At 37.9% G+C, this 19164-nt stretch overlaps 1 protein-coding gene and 1 long non-coding RNA gene across 8 annotated transcripts in view; one reads left to right on the top strand and one right to left on the bottom strand.

The window, feature by feature from the left end:
• The first annotated feature begins 3277 nt into the window (after positions 1-3277).
• The window catches only part of GGNBP2 (gametogenetin binding protein 2), a 32070-nt gene continuing 16183 nt past the window's right edge, over positions 3278-19164 (top strand). For 5 of the 7 annotated variants that reach the window (XM_017639657.3, XM_017639655.3, XM_073235287.1 and 2 more), the window contains exons 1-5: positions 3879-4052; positions 4556-4748; positions 11554-11634; positions 12860-13113; positions 14994-15092. In XM_017639657.3, coding sequence (XP_017495146.1) covers positions 4656-4748; positions 11554-11634; positions 12860-13113; positions 14994-15092 — 527 coding nt within the window. In that variant the 5' untranslated portion in view covers positions 3879-4052; positions 4556-4655. Of the gene's footprint in view, positions 3411-3878; positions 4053-4165; positions 4310-4555; positions 4749-11553; positions 11635-12859; positions 13114-14993; positions 15093-19164 lie in introns of those variants that run through there. The other 2 variants (XM_073235285.1, XM_073235286.1) reach the window with 2 other exon arrangements.
• On the bottom strand, positions 3325-3851 carry LOC140849086 (uncharacterized). Its single transcript, XR_012130632.1, has 2 exons — positions 3525-3851; positions 3325-3374 (listed from the first exon to the last, which is right to left on the bottom strand). It is a non-coding gene; the product is annotated as an uncharacterized lncRNA (long non-coding RNA).

Genomic DNA, 19164 nt, shown 5'->3' with positions numbered 1-19164 from the left:
GACACTTTACTGCTCCATTTTAATCTTTAAAAAAAACTAAATATAAGAAAACAAAGGTTTATAATCAAATACATACTATGAAGTCAGAAAACAGTTATATGCTCTAATAGACTGAATCATATGACATAGCTTACATGCCTAATTATAAGACAATAGTTTTGCTTTTGGGACTAATGCATTTTTTTTATCTTACTCTGTAAGGGTTGATAAGCAGATTTCTTGATATCTTGGAGCTTGCAATCTAGTGGAGGAAACAACAACTATTATAAACTGTTAATGCATGAAGTATAAACTGTTAAGTCATGAAGTATAGGTTGTGAAGAGTGTCAAATCAAGAACTGACCTAGTAGAGTCAAAGTTTTCCCCACAGATGGTATTTTCTGGGGCTAGAGGTGATGGATGGGGTGAGGAGTTAAAAGTATCTGGGGAGTGGGGGATGGGTACTGGTAAAGGAAAGGGTAAACAGCAGAGAGCCATTCTAGGTAGAACAAATCCTTAAGCAAAGGTCCTGAGTTAGGAGAGAACCTAGCACATCTTGGAACTCAAGGAAGGCTGGAGCTCAAAAGAAGGGAGAGCATGGGTAGTGTGCCAGCTAATTAAGGCAGGCCGGGGCCAGATCAGGCATATCTCATCTACGGTGTTAAAGGGAAAGAACCAGTGAGAAAGTCATCAAGTACCTGGTCAAATCCTGTATTTTTTATTGTATTGCTTTTATAATAAAGTTTACCTTAGAAAATCTCTGTTAAGTTGTGGATTAACTATGTGGAAAACTATGGCTTAAGGTTTTAATACCCTGCTGAGAACCTGAGTCATTTAAAAACTCTTAAGTAGACCTTTGAACCTGTTACTCAAAAGATTTAAAAAACAAAATCCGTGGTTCCTAATTCTTCACTGTATGATGTTTAAAGTGGATGAAAAAAATCAATTAAAACCTCCCTTTTTGTTGTTCTATTCTCAAGTAGAAGTGATTATTGCAGAAATACACAGGGGTCAGAATGTTCAAGTTAATTTCATATTTGTTAAGCAATCTGGATTATTGTGTAGGTGGAGCCTTTAACATTAAATTTTGGATTTACTGTTTTAATTAGTTGCCTGTAAGTTCATTTATTGTATTCTGTGATTTGTTAAGTATGACTGTTAACACTAATTTACTTCAATTTGTTAACACCCATGATGGCTAATTTAGTGTTCATGTGGCATTTTTATTTGCTAACTATAAAATCAATTGTATGTGGAGTTTATTATTGAAAGGAATTTCCTAAAGAAATCAGTATGTTGAATAGTAATACAGCTATGAAAACAAAAATTAGGTTAATTTTCTATTAAGAAGACTTGAAATTTAACCAGTAAGATTTTAGTATGCAAATTAAGCATAACTAGAAAAAGTGATTGGTTTTCCTGCTCACTGTGTCAGTGTTAATACCCCACAACGCCCTCGTTCAAAGCATTCTGAGGGCTGAGAGGCTCCACTGGCTGTCATTTTAAATAATTTAAATTATTTGATGACTTGACGATCATGGTGTCTAAGTGGTCTGCTGCTGCTTGTCAGTAACTGCTGCCGTTCATCCTTTTCTAGGTCTTAAATCTCTCTCAGTAAGTTAATGTTTCACAGTTGCTGATCATCTATCACATCTCCATCAGTCCAACTGTTCTTTATTAGGTACCAGCAAAATATCCTCTGTTGATTGCTTTCTCTTTCATGGACTTTAAAATCTTTCAACCTTGCCCTTCACAATGCCAATCAAAATTTAAAATAGGCAACAATTAGATTTTTTATGTACTCATCACTTATTTTGTCAATTAGAGGTAAGTTTTCTAAAGGCATCTAGTCATGAAATACTTGGTACAGCACTACTGGTTATAGCTGAAGGTAGACTAGTGAAAACAGAGTGCCTGCTCTAAAATGAAGAAGATACAAGGGGGAGGGGATAAAAGGACAAAATAATTTGTTATCACAGTAGAAGTTGATCATGGGGACTGTTGAACCACTGTGATGTACATTTGAAACCAACATATGATTGCATATGAATACTTTAATAAAAAAATTTAAAAAGTTACATAAAGCTTCTAAGTATTGTTTTCCTATGAAATAATTTCTAAGCATTTTATGTCATATATTGATTTTACCTATTTGTAGTACCTAGGTTTTCGCCTCATATTGAGAAAGAATAACTTGTCTAGCAAATCACCCACCTTTTAGCCTTACAATATTTGTTGAAATACCTATAGCATGTGAAACACTGTCCAAAGACACTAAGCAGTGTTTTCAGTGGACCTAAAAGACAAGTCTAAATGAGGGGAGGTAATCTCAGATGGAAAGAGATTGTTGTGGTCCTCAATATGTCTCATATATGGGTTTTAGTACCTTTACTAATGTAAGATTTAAATCGCCAGGGTGAATACTTTTTCTAGTACTCAGTAATGAAAGTAATTGGAATTAGCACCTTAAGCTTGTCATTTTCAATGTCCCTTCCCAACTATAATGCAAAGGAAGTTTAATGGTATAAAGCAGATATATTAATTGTATAGTCTTTATACATTTATACATAGTCTTTGTAGGAGCACCTTTGGATCTTAAAAAAGTCACAGTATTCTTTTTTTCCTTAGGAGTGTTTTTACATAAAACACAAGAGTCTCTTAAAATGTCCAATTTTCGGCTATGTAGTCTAAACTGTCAGAAGCTGCATGCAATGCCTACTGGATTTAAGTTAACTATCACACTGTTCTGCTCTTCTAACATGGCCAAAAGGTATACTTACTGGATAATCACACCTTTGTGTCTCTGGTTTGTTATGTCACCTACCCCAACAGTGACCACACAATGCGGCTAAGGATGCACTATGGGGTTTTCCTTGTGGGTCTCTTAAGACATCATGTGATGACCAAAATACTTTTAAAAGGCCAGTATCATAGCTGTAGCTTATTCTACCAGGAAATCTAGATCTGTCATCAGGATTAGTTTTAAGAACAGCAAATGGATTTATCCTCAAAATTGTCAAGGCTTTTATAGGCAAAATACTTCCCAGTAATTATTTTGGCTTTACAACAGGACTCCAAAGTAGAACAGGCTTCAAGGTAGAAACTGCGTACATGATGGCAAAGAGTGTAGATGAATTGCCTATACAGCAGCTCTTCTCAGGAAAGGGTCAGAGGGAAGGGCCTTTGGCCAGCATCAGTACTTTCTCCAAGGCAATCTGTGTCCTGAGTCCTTAAGTTAATATTAACCCGACCCAATACGTTTCTCTAGCCAGGACGCATACACAAGCCACTTGCCACACAGTCTTCTATTTGCCTCCGGTGTAACTACGACAACACACAACTGTCTGCACTTAAAATATTTTATTTTCGGTTCCCTCGACGGGATCGGCCGGCATCTGGTGAAAACATGGTGACAGCGAAAGCTGCATCAGGTACGGAAACCAAGCCCCGAGTTCGTCTTACGCACCAGATGGTCGTCTCGCCTTCCCTCAGTCCCGCCTTTTCGTTCTCACTGATTTTAAAAGCCTCAGTTCCTCCCTACTTACCCAAATGCTCGCTGGGCCTCGACTTTCGGTGGGCCCCTAATCAGCTCGGCCCAGCTCTCCCTTGGGAGAGCGGTTCCCAGACCTGTACAGCAGGGGACTGAGGTTTAGGCTTACTCATTCCTGCGAGAAACCCTAGGTCGGGTTTATTTGAGCAGCTAGACTAAGGGAGGGCGCGGAGCACGCGTCCCAGATTGCCGGGGGAGCGGGGAGAACCGGGGAGCACCGGGGAGCACCCCACCCCCTCCCCTAGGGTTTCGAAAGAGACTCGGGGCGCGGCAGCCTACAGTCTCGCGAGAGGAGGCGGGGCCCTCCCTGTCCCACCCTCCCTACGTCCCCCGCCCTCCCTCCCCCACTCCCCGTGGCGCGGGCGGCCGAGTCTGGAGAGGAAACGGCTTTCGGAGCCGCGCTCCTGCCCAGGCCGGCCCTTACGCGGGCCTTGTCAGCTGGTAACGGGGAGCAGAGGTGGGGGTCAGGAAAGCGACCACGAAAACGGTGAAGGTCAGAGCCGCGAGGCCTTCTCCAGGAAGGGTGAGGAATGGGTCTGTCTTCCCCCAGTACTCCGCAGAGCTGAGGCGGGGTCGACCCCTCCCAGGGGCGGGGTCGCGCTGGGCAGCTGCGGCCCGGGGACTGACTGGGCGGGGCGCTCCAGGAAAGGGGAGGAAGGGGTCAGCAGTGGGCTGAGAGCTCCCAGGCGGCGGGAAGCGGGCACTGGGCTGTGGCGCTGAGCCGGGGGTTGGGTTCTGGAGCCGGGACTCCAGTGACGGGCTGGGGAAGCCCCAGGGCCGGTGAGTCCCTTCCGCTCTCCTTTGGACCCTGAGTGGAGGCCGGCGGGGGTGGGGGTTGGGGAGGGTGAGCGGAGAGGGGGGGCGGGTCCCGGCGCTGCTCAGCGCTGAATGGCTGAGCGCGTGTGGAATCGGGTGATGGGAAACGCTGCCCGGCTCTCCGGTACCCTCCCGCTCCTCACCCTCCCTCCGTGGCGAAAGTGCTGCGCGGCGGCGGATGCTTACGCTCGCGGGGTTTGGCTGTTTCAGGCAGGAGCTGGGAGGAGGCGACAGCGGCAGGAGCAGCGGCGGTGGAGGCGGCGGCATCTGGGAGGAGGTGGTGACGGTGGCAACGGCAGCGTCGGGGACGATGGCGCGACTGGTGGCAGTGTGCAGGGACGGGGAAGAGGAGTTCCCCTTCGAGAGGAGGCAGATTCCCCTCTACATAGACGACACCCTCACGGTGAGCAGCCCGGGCCGGGCTCGCTGCTGCCCTGGCAGCTGTTTCCCCTCCTTCCCCTCCCCCAGGCCGAGCGCTGCGCACTGGAGAAATAGTGTGTTGCAACTCCTAGGCGAGGCCTTCTCCCCGGCAGGCCCCGCAAACTCGCCTTTGCAGTGGGTCGCTCAGTAACCTCTGCGGCCTTAGTGCTCCATAGGGCTTTCCAGTCCCTCTCTACATTTTCTCTTTGTTTTGAACCCTCTCATTTTACCCGTTCCCTTTAGGAGAAGCTGCTTTTGCCAAAGCGTGTTCCCTGGAGAGGGGTTGAAGGATCTTGGGCATTCAGGGCCTGTCTCTTAAACCATCTACCCTCCAGGAGGCTCAATTATCTGGAAATGTCGCAGCTTCACTCCTCCTACCTGTATGTTTTCTAAATACTGTAGCTGTCACTGCATAAGCATAATCACTGAGGGCAGAATGACATGCTCTTGCACAGCACAGATTCCACTAAAATGATTCGATTTCGTTGTGAGTAGTCTCGTATTGCAGAGTACATTAAAACTCTTACAAATAATTCTGTTGCTAGGCCATGACTCTTCAAAATGGGCTTTCTTGGCAATAGTTATTCTTTAGTTTATAGGTAGCCTTTTTTTTCTTTTTTAAGGAAGAAAAATTACTGAATGTGTAAGAGCATTTTAGACACTGATTGCTTATCTTTAATGTTAAAACCCAGTTCTGGTAGAGTTGGTGGCACAGCATTACCGACCCTCTGCCCTGTGTTGCTGCAGTATTTCCTTTGAAAGGAAATGGCAGAAATTTGAATTGAATCTGAACAGGAAATGAGTGCAGTTGTTTGCCACTATTTCTTAAGAAATGAAATGAACCTTTTTTAAGTATCTTTTGACATCTGCATTTTGGTGATGCTGAAGCTTTGGATTATACAGCTGCCCATTTTGATAGGTGTAACTAAGTCTCTTCATCTTAACTACCTTTGGCTTTTTTGCTTTTCAAAAGCAGTTGACCTGTATTGTTGAATTCAAAAAAAATTTTTGTTGCAATACCTACCGAAGTTTTTTCAAATTTTATATAAAGTGCAAGTCATTGTAGAGATGCCACTGTATGCTTTTCTGTTTGCCAGTCTCAAGACTTGATTGAGCTGTAGTACTTTTTAAAAGGATGAGAAGAGCTATTGAATGACTTAATTTGTTAGAATTTAGCAAAAGCGTCTGTAATTACCCAACTACATTTTTTTTTGATCTGGAAAAAAGTAGAATGATTTGGCCACATAATAAGTTAAGTAGAATTTGTACTTGTATGCCTTGGTTATGATTTCTGCACTTTTTGCACTAAAAGTATAATGGACTTGTATTTTAAGTACTTGAAAAAAATAGCACTCTAATCAAATTAAATGATACATTTTTCAATTTGAAAACTCCCATATGAGTTCATCTGTTTTCTTTCTTCTCTCCCCTTTTAACACAAACACTTTACTAGAGCACATAGTTCGCTATCAATCTTTTATATTTATTGTCCCAAAGTGCCTTTGAAGTTAAAAAAAGATCCTGTGGGTTTGGATGTAAGATTACTCTTGAGTACGTAATGTCAGAACATAAGGGATAGCAACATAAATTTGAGTAGCTAAAAAATTTTAAAAGACACTTATTGATTCCTTATGCTTATAAAACTACCTTTAATGTGAATGCGGCAGCATTGATACATCTGTCTTGTAGCATTCTAAAAATAGCCAAGTCTCTATACAGTGGTATTTCCAAATTTGTTCATAGAAAAAGGTGTAACCTTGCGCTGTTATTTATTACTGTATTTATTTCTCAGGAGAAGTTGGGATTGGACTGAATATTGTGGTTGAGTTTTGCTTTTATTGTATTGTGAACTTGTGACCAAGGCAAATTTGGCTTGCTTAATCTAAATACCTCAAAATAGCATCTTATTTAGGAAAAGGTGCAGTTTTTCTTTGGGACCGTTTTATCACTAGGGAATGAGTGGGACTATTGAACTTTGTCTTGGAACTTCTGCATGGTCATTGAATGCTGGTTAGTGAAAATTCTTGTCAAGAATGCATCATACTTATGGGAACAAATTTCAGAACCATCCTGTCAAATACTGCTTATAAGGAAGAATGCAGAGCAAACACCTGTTGGGGAAGAGGGAGGGAAAGTGGTTTATGCTATGCATGGGTCCACTGATAATTTGATGACAGTGGATCCCTGAAGTTGACATTTGGTCTGGTCTTTGTTCTACTTCCACAGGTAATGCAACGAAGAGACATTGTGTGATCCTTGTTTCAAGCAGTCTTAGAATCCTGTTAGTTCCCAGATGTTAAGTCTAGTTACAGTGTTTACAATCAGCTGTAAATGTTTTATCATTTTGGTAACTAGTTTAAACCTCTAGACTTAGTTAAGCTGGTGATTTTAAATTGGATTTGTTAAAAAGAAGCTTGTATGTGAGGAAGTAGCCTCCTTTTTGTGGTATGTTGTATTCATGTTTAAAAGACTCGTACGGTATCCTAGTGGGTGTGAATACTTACATACAGTGCTGATGTAGGTGTATTTGAGAAAATCCCAAATAAGTAAACTGGTGGAATATTTGGGAAAGTGGCATGCAATGTGGCTAAAATGCTTTTCAGTATTATTAGAATTGTAAAATAGCAGATGAATAGAATATAGATTTTATTTTAGAGACATCTTTGAAGAATTAATTTTTAAGCAAGCATTTTTTTTTAATAAGAGTCAAATATATACTCCTTATAAAATAATCTTGAGAAAGTAACTGCAAAACAAATTATCTTTAACTCTATTTCCCAGAGATAAGGATATACTAGTAATAAACACACATGGATGAAGAGTTGAGATATATTATCCTTTGTAACATTTTATATCTTGCTTTTTTTCACTAAATGTAATATTGAAAACATTTTCTCTTGTCATTCTTAAACAGCTTTAATGACTGTGTGATACTTTGTGTGTGACATTTCATGATTCAGTCATTCTTCGTTTGTTGGACATAGAGGTGGTTCCAGTTTTTGCTATGAATAATACTGTAAGAATATAAATGCATAAATCTTCACATTAAAATTTTTTTCTCATGCTTTTGGACATACAGTTACTTGATCAAAGGATAAAACCTTTTATATAAAGTTCTGTCAAATTGCAGCATTATTTCTGAAACACAGTTTACCTTCCTAATTCAAACCAACCTAAATGGACTAGAAACTCTGATAAGGGTTTTTAACTGAGACTTTAAAAGGTAATAAATGGAAGCACATCTACTTGGGTATTAAATGTGTAGCACTTGTTAAAAGTTTAGTATTTAATGTTTTCTTTCAATTTGATTAAATAATTTACCAAAGGTGATAGATGTTACAGATAGCTGTGAGAATGAAGAAGTAAAAAAGTAAAACTAAAGTGACAATGTTTTTTAACAGACACAAACTTAATATTGTTGGTTAGAGATGAGAATGTGCTAAAAGCAGATTATTTGTGGTCAGGAGAAACCAGGACAGATACTTAACAGTGAAAGTGGGTAGTGGATTCAATAAACTTTACAAAGCAGTAATTGCAGGACAATGACTGGTTCTATTTTTGGCTAGCTAGGAATAGGCTACCTCATCATGAAGCCAAACACTAATGATTCCTCTGTGAAACTACACCTGAAATACTTTACATGACTGTCTTCCTTTAGGTAACCTAGAATTTGAAGATTAAATTGAAGTGATTTTACAGAATGGAGGAAAAATAGTGTTGTTATCTCTTTGCCTTCCCCTTTTTCCTTTTTTCCTTTTTCTTACTGCCATTTTTCAATATTAAAGAGCATGTAGTGATTGGCCAGAAAATAACAAGGTAAAAAGCCATTGTTCTGTGTTTGAAAGGAAGGACAAAGTATTTAGTGTGACTGTAGTTTCTAAGCAGAGTGGTATAGAGTAAGTACAAGAGAAAATTTAGTACTATCCAAGCCAATGCAACCCCAGAAAGACATATGTAGTGATAGACTGAAACTTGACATTAATCTGTATGCACTAGTTAGGTAAAAATGAAACGATCTAAATGGGGGGTTAAGAAAAATTTTTCTTTTTTAATTTTAACCCTGTTCCTTGTTGACTTTTTAAAAAGGATTCCTAAAGCAGGTATTATCCTGAATTTTGTGTGTGTGTGTGTGTGTGTGTGTGTGTGTGTGTGTATTTTTAAAGGTCAGCTGGTTGGCCTCAGTATGTTCAATGTGTTTTTGACCTCTAATTACTGAAACAATAAAACATAGTTAATGAGAATAAAAATTATTCACTTAAATAGAGTCAGAATTCGGGATTTCACCTATGAACAGAGTGGGGAGACCTTTATTTGGTTAAATGAAGATCATTCTTTGAATGTTTCTTAAATTGATAGTTTTGATCTTAAAATAGTATAGGTAATTGAATTAATTGTTTTATGGTGGCAGTTGATATGTGGTAAAGTTGTGTATATTTATATCGAACAAGTGAAAATGCAAATCAAGTGTTGCTTAAATGGTAGGTTTGGAGTGACCTGCAAGTGTTCTTTTGAATTCCATGGTTTTAAAAGTTTATCCTATACATTTTTTATGACATGGCAGTTAAATCTTTTTGCATTTTAAACTATAGGGTGATTCCAGAAAACATTATATGAGTTATTTGTACTATTAACTGTTTGTATTCTTTTATCAGTTTTCATGGGCCAGGATTTCTGATACCAGGGTGGTTAAATGTTTTTTTTTTTTTAATTTGAGACTGTTAATTATGATAAATTACAGTGAGCAATTTGGATCATTAGATATTTTACTCATTTATTTCAGTCATCCTCACCAGTTCATTCAAAGTTACAATTACTAGACTAGTGACCAGTTTTACTTTGTGGTATTGGTAAAGTTAGTATATAAAAGTACTTAGAATAATGCCTATATGTATGAATATATATATATATGTGAAGCTACATTATATGTCTGTACTATTATTACCACCACTGTGGAGATATTAAGACTATTGAGAGGAAAAACTAGAGACATCAATAAACCTGAAAATTGGATAATTGATCCTTGAAACTGAAATATGAACAGAGTCCTTGTGTGTGGAAGAAGAAACATCTAGAACAGTAAAAGCTGTTGAGGTGGAAACATGTCTCTGAACATGGAATAATGAATCTAGACTTAGAAGCAAGGAATATGGATTACCCCCTGATGATAAGTAGTTTATATACATTGTAATAAATTTGGGAGAGGGAGAAGCACATAAAAAATACTCTGTCTCCTCACTGCCTAGATAGCCACATCTAATATATTATGTATTTTCTTTTTCTGCAAGAAAACATATAAGAAATTGAGTCATATTATTCAAGTGGCTTCTGGTTCTGTGAAATACTGTGAGGTCCTGGATTGTTGAGTTGGTGCTTGCGTTTTCATCCACCCTTATATCCACTTGTCTCCACTTCACATATCCAATATTCCCCTTACCAAATCAAGAAAAGAGCATACATTTATTGCTTACACCTGCCTTAGTTGTTCTGTCTGCAGTTTATTGTTAAGAACAAGCGTGTTTTAAGGCTCTGATTTCTAATGTGGAGGGACAAGAATGGTCACCTCTGTTAAGGAAGCAGGTCTTTGTGGAGTTGGTTGGTAAAGAGAAATCCTTTTTTTTTTTTTTTGATATCGTTAATGTACAATTACTTGAACAACATTATGGTTACTAGACTCCCCCCTATTATCAAGTCCCCCCCACATACCCCATTACAATCACTGTACATCAGTGTAGTAAGATTCTATAGAATCATTACTTGTCTAAGAGAAATCTTTTTAAGATCACACTCAACTGGTTGCGGTTTTTAGGTTTTTTAGTTTTTTTGTTTTTGATTCAAGTGGATCTCTTTATCCTGACTTCACTCTTTGGGTGTGTAGGAGTTTGTGGCCCTTGTCAACTGGAAATTTGTCCTAGGACAGTTGTTTGATATCTTCAACAGTGTTTTAGTTAAGATATAAGTGGGTTTCTTTATCCATTGTTTTGAAGGCATACCTTTTTTTCCTTCATATTTTAACATCTCTGAAATTGGGATGCTTCTTTCATTTGGTGACACCATTTAGTTATAATGGCTCTTTCCTAGTGGTACATAACTATGGTACTTCTTACAATCAGTGGTGTCACAGATAACTGAAATGTATTGATTACAAATTTCCCATTTTCTGACATCCCAAAACACCTTAAACTTTGTATCTCTCTTCCCTCTGGTAGTTTATTTTGATACTTGAATAAATATCTGTTTATTCTTTTTGTTCATAATTAGAGCAAATATTTACTATGTGCCGGATACTGTTCTGAGTACTGTATCTATCTGTATATAAAGTACTTTATATATGTCATTATATGTATGTTTCATATATACTCATTTACATAAGGCTTACTATATTCCAAAGTTAAGATGAATAACTAAAAATGTGTGTTTAATGTAAAATATCAGGTTATTTCACTTACTAAATGCTGTTATTAGCCACTTCAGCAAACACTCGTAAACATAATTTAATCCCCACATTACAAGTGAGGAAACTGAAAATCAGACAAGTTAAGTAACTTGCTCAGAGTTATGCTGGGATTTGAACTATTGTCTGCGTGATCTCAGTGCCCTTGCTCCTAATGACAATGTCTGGCTTTAGAAACTTGTATAACTTGAACTTTTGTTCAACTTTTTTTGACAGGGGGCAAGGTGGGCAAATCTGGCTTTAAGGGTCTATTTCTTTCCTAGGAGTTAATAAAATAGTCTGTATCATGTGTGCAAAGAAGATGAAATAATTTATTTTTATTCTCTTACATATTAAGATGGTGATGGAATTTCCTGACAATGTGTTAAATCTTGATGGACATCAAAATAATGGTGCACAATTAAAGCAGTTCATTCAGGTAATAGTTTTAAAAATCATAGTTTTAAATGGTGTGTGTGTCTGTGTTTTAGAGTCATTTAAAATTTTAACTAAGTGTTTTATAAGGCTCTCTTAGTCTTAAGATTGTACTGAATTGCTTTCTATCACTATTGCTACAGTGAATATATTTTTGTACCTGTCATGTAAAAGAGATTTGGTGGTGGTATGTTACGGTTTTACATGTCTGCAAGGCTTTAATTTCACCAGAACATCTTACTTACAAGGTATGCAACTTTTCATTGAGAATTTGTTGGGCTTTTTTCTGTAGGACAGTTTTGTTCAAGTAAAAAAAAAATTAATTCTGTACCGTGAACTTTCTGGCTTTTTAAAAATTCTCATGCAATGTGATACTTTATAAACACATTGTATGTAGTCAAGAAAATGAAAGACAAATTGTTACTTCAAAATTCTAGTTCTACTTTTGGAGAAAACTTTGAAAGGTTAATGAAAAATCCTTCTTGGAAGTTATTTTCCCATCTGTTTTTGGAAGAGCTGGAGGCATGACTTGTAGTGTAACTATAAATCCATCCAGGTAGAAGTTATTTACCAGAGTTTTGCCCATTTCTCTATAGCTGTGGTTCTTAGTTATTTTTCTGCCTTGTCACAAACCAACAGATAACATTCATATGCACCAGCATATTAGTAAGTCACTGCAGGCTCCTATATAGGTAGGATAGGCCTTGTTCCATTCCACTAATCCATAACACCCCTGTCCATACCTCCAGGTTGAGAATTGATGCTCTACATGATCACCATCCTAACTTGATTCCTGTAGCTAAACATAGTGTGTTGTTGAAAGTTGAGAAGAAGACATGGTAAAGCTACATTGTGTCTGTCTTTATTTTTTACTTTTCTTTAAAAATTTTTTAAATTTTAAGTGAGGACACTTAAGCTGAATATCACTGAACAAGCTCTAAATTCATAGATAGGGTTTATTTTTGCTTTACTGGGGCACATATTGCTTAGTCATTATATCCTAGGCAGAGCTTTTTATACTGTAGTTCTAGAACAGGGGGGCTTGTGGAAGAAGCTCAGTACAACACAAACAAGGCTGACTAGATTGCCTTTCTGACTAGTAGCAGGTAGAGATGGCTGGCCCGGCCCAGTTTGTACTGGGCACAAGAATAAGAACCAGAAGTAGTAGTGAAAGAGTAATTTTATATCTTTCTTAAGAGTTCTTCATTTTCTTTCCCTCTTTCTCTTAGCGACATAGTATGCTTAAGCAACAAGATTTAAGTATTGCCATGGTGGTGACATCACGGGAAGTCTTGAGTGCGCTTTCTCAGCTCGTCCCATGTGTTGGTTGTCGTCGCAGTGTGGAGCGCCTCTTCTCCCAGCTTGTAGAGTCTGGAAATCCTGCCCTTGAACCCCTGACAGTAGGGCCCAAAGGTGTCCTATCTGTAACTCGAAGCTGCATGACTGATGCAAAGAAGCTGTATACATTATTTTATGTACATGGGTAAGTCTAATCAATTAGAGAAAAATGGCTTTGTTAAATTTTTAAACTTGGTGACAGTAGTAGCTTTTCTTCTGAATTTGGTGAGGGCTTGAGTTCAAATTCAACAATTTTATTGAGTATTCTATGTGTCAGTGCCTGTAAAGTTTCTTTTCATGTGAGGAGAGGCAGGCAGTAAGCAAATACATAATCTGTCAGGTATGGTAAGTTTAAAAGAAAAACAAGTAAGGGAGATAGAGAATGAGTGGGTAAAATTAATATGGAGGATGGTCAGAGAGGTCATCTTTGATAAAATAACAATGAATATTGACTTGAATGGAGTAAGTGAACCATGTAGGTATTTGGAAGAAGGCAGAGAAGGAGCAGCCAGTGTAAAGGTTCAGAGGTTGGAGTTTCCTTGGCATGTTTGAAGCCACTGGGTCTGGAGTTAGATGAAAGAAGAGGACGGTAATAAAAGATGAGGTCAGAGGAGCAATAAAAGGCCCAATTATGTAGTGCCACCCTAAGGTCTTTTTTTTTTTTTTTTTGCTCTGAGTAAGAGGAAGATTGAGGAGGGTTTTGAGCAGAGGAGTGACATGGTCTGATTAGTTTGGCTTACTTTGACCTCTGTGTTGAGAGTAAATGAAAAGGTTGTGGAAGGCAGAGAAACAGGCTGTTTAGTAATCCATGCAAGAAATAACTTACTTATTTCTCATTAATGTCCACTCATTACATCTGAGGCCAGTATAGTGGCCACAGAACTAATGAGAAATGGTTAGATCCTAGATATATTACGAGTGAGCCAACAGGAGTTTTGAATGGATTGGATATGGTGAAAGGCATCAAGGGTAACTTTCATATTTGGGGTCCAAAGAACAGAACAAATGTCTTCCATTTACTGAGATGGGTAAGATGGGGGAGATTTTTTACAGAGCTCACTTTTGGATGTGTTAAACTGGGGATACCAGTTGGGGGTCCAAGTAGAGTTCAGAGAGGTCTGGTTTAGAGATACAACTTTGTGTCATTAGCATATAGATGGTATTTAAACCATGTATTTTTACATCATACAAATTTTGCATGTATTTATAATTTAAGCCTATGAAATGAGATGTGATCACCAAAGAGTGATTATAAATAGGAAAAGAGAAGTGATCCAAAGATCAAATCCTATTTAGAGGAGTGGTAGAGGTTTTGGATTTTCACTCTGCCTGCCTGAGGAAAGAAACCTTGGAAGGTTTCTGAACAGAGAAATACCATAATGTGACTGTTTTGAGAAGATCACTCTGGCTCTAAGTGAAGCCTAGAATGTAAAGGCAAGGATGGAAGCAAGGAGACTATTTGCTAGCTATTGAAGTTGACTAAGCTAGAGAGGCAAGTTGGACAAGGGTGTTAATGATGGAGGTGATGAGGAGTGATTGATTCTAGATGTATTCAAAAGTTAAGAGTTGCCAGGCTTTGTTGATTGATGGATGTAGGTTATGGATATTAGCTATACATATTTCTGATTTTGCATAAAGTTTCTGTTGATGGTTCCACATCAAGAATAAGTGTATTTTAAAGATAATGTTTGGATAAGGGAAGATAGCTTAGAGTCAGGTAGCAGTCAGTCATAAAATATTTGCATGCCAGGCACACTGCTAGATACAGTGCAGATGCCGGGATGAATGAGACAGATGCAGTCTGGGGAGAGAGAAAATGTTGTATAGAGCAGGTCTCTTTCAACATTTTGACAGACTGGGAATGGAATGGGGAGACAAGTATACAGGTTTGAGAAATTTTCAAAATAGGTGATGTGTCTATAATACTTGAAGTACATTCTCACTGAGAGGCAGTAAATAGAGATTTTGAAAATTCTAAAGAAAAATAAATATTAATCAAACCTTTGATGGTTTATTTTTGATTAGGTCCAAACTAAATGACATGATAGATGCTATTCCAAAAAGTAAAAAGAACAAGAGATGTCAGTTGCACTCTTTAGATACGCACAAACCAAAACCTTTGGGGTGAGTAAAATTGAATATTAAGATTTGTTGTGATTGTTAAGATTATAAATGTTGGTTGTATTTAGTAAAAAGAAAAAAATATATTGCTAGTTTTATTTCATAATTGGTTACACTATAACAGGTCAAAATAAATGTCTTCTGGTTCTGTAGGCCATTTGCATTGATATTTTTTAGGGTTTCAATATAGATTTGACTTTTTAAAGTGTTTTCCTTGCATTAAATACGTTCAGAGGAAGGAGGTTGAGACCTTTGTGAAATTCTCTATAGCCAATTTTAAGTTTTTCAAAGTAGTAATATCATTTTTGATCTATATAATAGTCATAATGTATAAATTATCTTGTCTTTTCTGTCTCTGGATTTCTCTAATTTATCAAGGATTAAAAAATGTCTTGATCAAAACCGAAAGTTTCTGTGATGAATGCCCTTGTACTGTTCACCATGTAAGAATTTATTCACTATGTAAGAATTCGTTCACCATGTAAGAACTTGTTCGTTATGCTTCAGAAGATTGGAGACTGATGAGAATTAGGCTTGAGATGGATTAATGATTGTGCATTGAGCATTGACCCCCCTATACAGAATTTTATTGTTGTTAACAACCATTTGATCAATAAATATGAGAGATGCCCTCTCAAAAAAAAAAAAATGTCTTGAATCAGTTAAGGAAATGTTTTTTTATGTAGCTAATTTACAGTTTTCTCTGTGGTTAGGCGTTACAATGCCCAAGGCTGCTTCTGCCCCCATTCCCCAACACAGTGTCACACTGTTGCACCCTACAAAATAGCTTAGGGTTGGAGATGGTAAGGAGGAGCCATGGAATTTGAAGGGAGTTTCTAAGAAGTATCGTGTTTGGAGAGAATGGGATGATGTAAAACTATACTTCTGAGTTAATTTTAAAAATCAGTTTTTTAACATCTCATTAGTAGTATTGACACCATAGACATTTTCCTCCCTGATAAAAAGACCTGGTTTACCAGGTGGTGGGATGTTAATTAATAATCTATTAACAAGGCTTTTTTTTTCCCCCTAAGGAGCAAAAACATTTTTATTATGAAAACTATCAAACACATAGAAAAGTAGAGAAACTATTCAAGGCTCCCTTTTCCCCTAATACCTTCATCCAGATTCAGTGGTTACCAAGATTTGCTGCATTTATTTCATTTGCCCACTTTTTCTTCACTAATGTATTTTAAAGCAAGTTCCAGGCATCATGTTAGTTTATTCCTCTGTATTTCCAATTGTATTTCTTAATATATAGACATTTTCTGTCATAATGACTGTTCCATTATTATAACACCTAACAAAAGTAATGATAATTTCATATCCAGTTCATGTTTTGATTTTCCCAACTGTTTCTAACAAATGTCTTTTTACATTGATTTGTTAGAATTAGGATCCAAATAATAACTACACATTACTTGATTATCTACGTGGGCGAGTACTCTAAACCCAGTGAAACTCTACACAGTCTAAAAGTGGTTATCTTAGGACAACGCTTACTTTACTTACCTGATTCACCAGTATTTGCAGAGAATTCATGACTTGACTAATGCAGATTTCAGTCTGATTTTCTCATTAGAGAGTATCCTTGATCTGAATGGCCTGTTGGCTAAAGCCACAGAGTAATAGAATAAAAATCTGCCTTCTGTTTTTTTTTTGTTGTTATTGTTATGAATGTTCTTCATTGAGGAACTAAAAAGCAGCAGATAATGCAGCATCTTACACATCTGTGTTCATTGCCACCTTCATTCAAACCAGTCCTCCTACTTTTGTTCTGGATTCCATGTCCTCTCTCATTCTCAGTGACTGCTTCATCAGTTGTCTACTTTTATTAAATTGACATACAGCTATGTTTTCCTGTCTTTCAGCTTAAAAACAAAAAACAAACCTCCACATCCCCCTTCAGCTACAGCCCCACCACATGGGAAGCAAAATGTTTTAGAAGGTTGTTTGCTGAGTTACAGAATCACTATGAATGGAATTAGTTTCTCTTAAGCAATATCTTTTAAGGTAGCTTCAGTTATTCCCATATACCATATGGATAGTAGGCTAGGGAATACAATCTGCTTAGCCAAGATTCCCTCTCTTCCACTTTGGTTGGTCACCACCACCGTTCTCTGTTTAGACTTTGTCCAGGGAAGCATAATACAATTGATTAGGTTTCAGCTTAATAGCAGTAATCCAGCTCAGCCTTCCTAATAGTATTGTCATGCCCATGCAAATAAACAAGTTACTGCCTGTTTGGAGTAAATTTGAGATCCAAAAGAAAGGTCTAGGCTAGAATACTAGGCCTATAGCTGATGATTGAAGATTATCTTAGAGAATGATATATACAATCAACTAGAGGAGGAGTACAGTAAAAGAGAAGACTTCAATTTAATGGTAGAAAATAAGTTAGTAAGGAAAATGTGAAAGAGAGGCAGGAGAGGTACAAGGAAAGCCAAGGGAAAAGAGTGTTGTGGGGGTACTAGTCAGCTATGTTAAGTGCTACTGAGTCATCCAGGACCCAGAAGTGCCCACTGGACATAGGAACACTGAGATAATTGGTGATTTTGATGAGCAGATCTGTGGTTGAGTGGAAGCAGAATCCAGATCAGAAGGGGAGAAAAGTGAATGCAATGTAAGGTTGTAACGGATTAAGCTGTGAATGGAAAGTGTTGGGACTAAACCAAGTGAGTGGAAAGGCTTTTTCAGAAGGCTTGATCCTGAGTTGAAGGAGTGATATAAAGACATTTCAGTCTAAAGATATATGGATAAAATTTTGATTTGAGCTGTAGAAATTTTTTTTAAGCTTTTTTTTTTTTTTTTTTGAGAGGGCATCTCTCATATTTATTAATCAAATGGTTGTTAACAACAATAAAATTCTGTATAGGGGAGTCAATACTCAATGCACAATCATTAATCCATCTCAAGCCTAATTCTCGTCAGTCTCCAATCTTCTGAAGCATAACGAACAAGTTCTTACATGGTGAACAAATTCTTACATAGTGAATAAGTTCTTACATGGTGAATAGTACAAGGGCAGTCATCACAGAAACTTTCGGTTTTGATCACTCATTATGAACTATAAACAATCAGGTCAAATATGAGTATTCGTTTGATTTTTGTACTTGATTTATATGTGAATCCCACATTTCTCCCTTTATTATGATTATTATTTTTATTTTTAATAAAATGCTGAAGTGGTAGGTAGATGCAAGATAAAGGTAGAAAACATAGTTTAGTGTTGTAAGAGAGCAATTGTAGATGATCAGGTGTGTGCCTGTAGACTATGTGTTAATACAAGCTAGACAAGGGCATTAAAACATCCACGGATGCAGAAGATTTCTCTCAAAACGGGGGGTGAAGTTCTAAGCCTCACCTCTGTTGATCCCCAATTTCTCACCTGATGGCCTCCCCTGCGACTGTGCCTGTCTTAGGTTGTTCCTCCCTTGAGGAATCTTACCCGTCTCTGGCTAACCAGTCATCTTCCGGGGCCATACAGGGAGATGTAAAGTTGGTAAGTGAGAGAGAAGCAATGTTGTTTGAAAAGGTTAGCTTTTTACTTCTTTGCAGATTTATGCCCTGTGGAATCTATGCCCAGCATTTGTCTTGAGTAAAGCTTTTTAAAGAGTACTGCTCTCACATTCTGATGATAAAATAATTTCCCAGCCCTAATTTCATGAACCTTTTCCTCGGTAATGAAAACTTAAAGTTTTAGAGTTACTCAGTTTTAGGAGTTTATGGATCACTCAAGCATAATCAGAAAAAGAAGAAATAAGGGAGTTGAGAGAAGGATGTGGCATGGAAGACAGGAGTAGTAGAGGTTGTTTCAAAAATAAGGAGTGCTGAACTTTGGCTTGAGCCCTTGTGATGGAGTAGGGAGCTGAATTGTGTGTATGACCTTACTTGGTGGGCAGGGGATTGAGAAATGCTTAGCTATATAGAGTAGGTAAAGTAAAGATTCACAGGTTTTTCCATCTCAGGTATCCAAGATAATGAATTTCTAGGACTGTAGTGAGACCTGCAGAGAAGAACAGGCAGGAACCAGTTGTTCAGAATCATGAAAAAAATCAGAAGACTGTCATTGAAT

Source organism: Manis javanica, chromosome 4 (genome assembly GCF_040802235.1).
Source record: "Manis javanica isolate MJ-LG chromosome 4, MJ_LKY, whole genome shotgun sequence".
NCBI classification, from domain to species: domain Eukaryota; kingdom Metazoa; phylum Chordata; class Mammalia; order Pholidota; family Manidae; genus Manis; species Manis javanica.
This window is presented reverse-complemented; position numbering and strand designations above follow the sequence as displayed.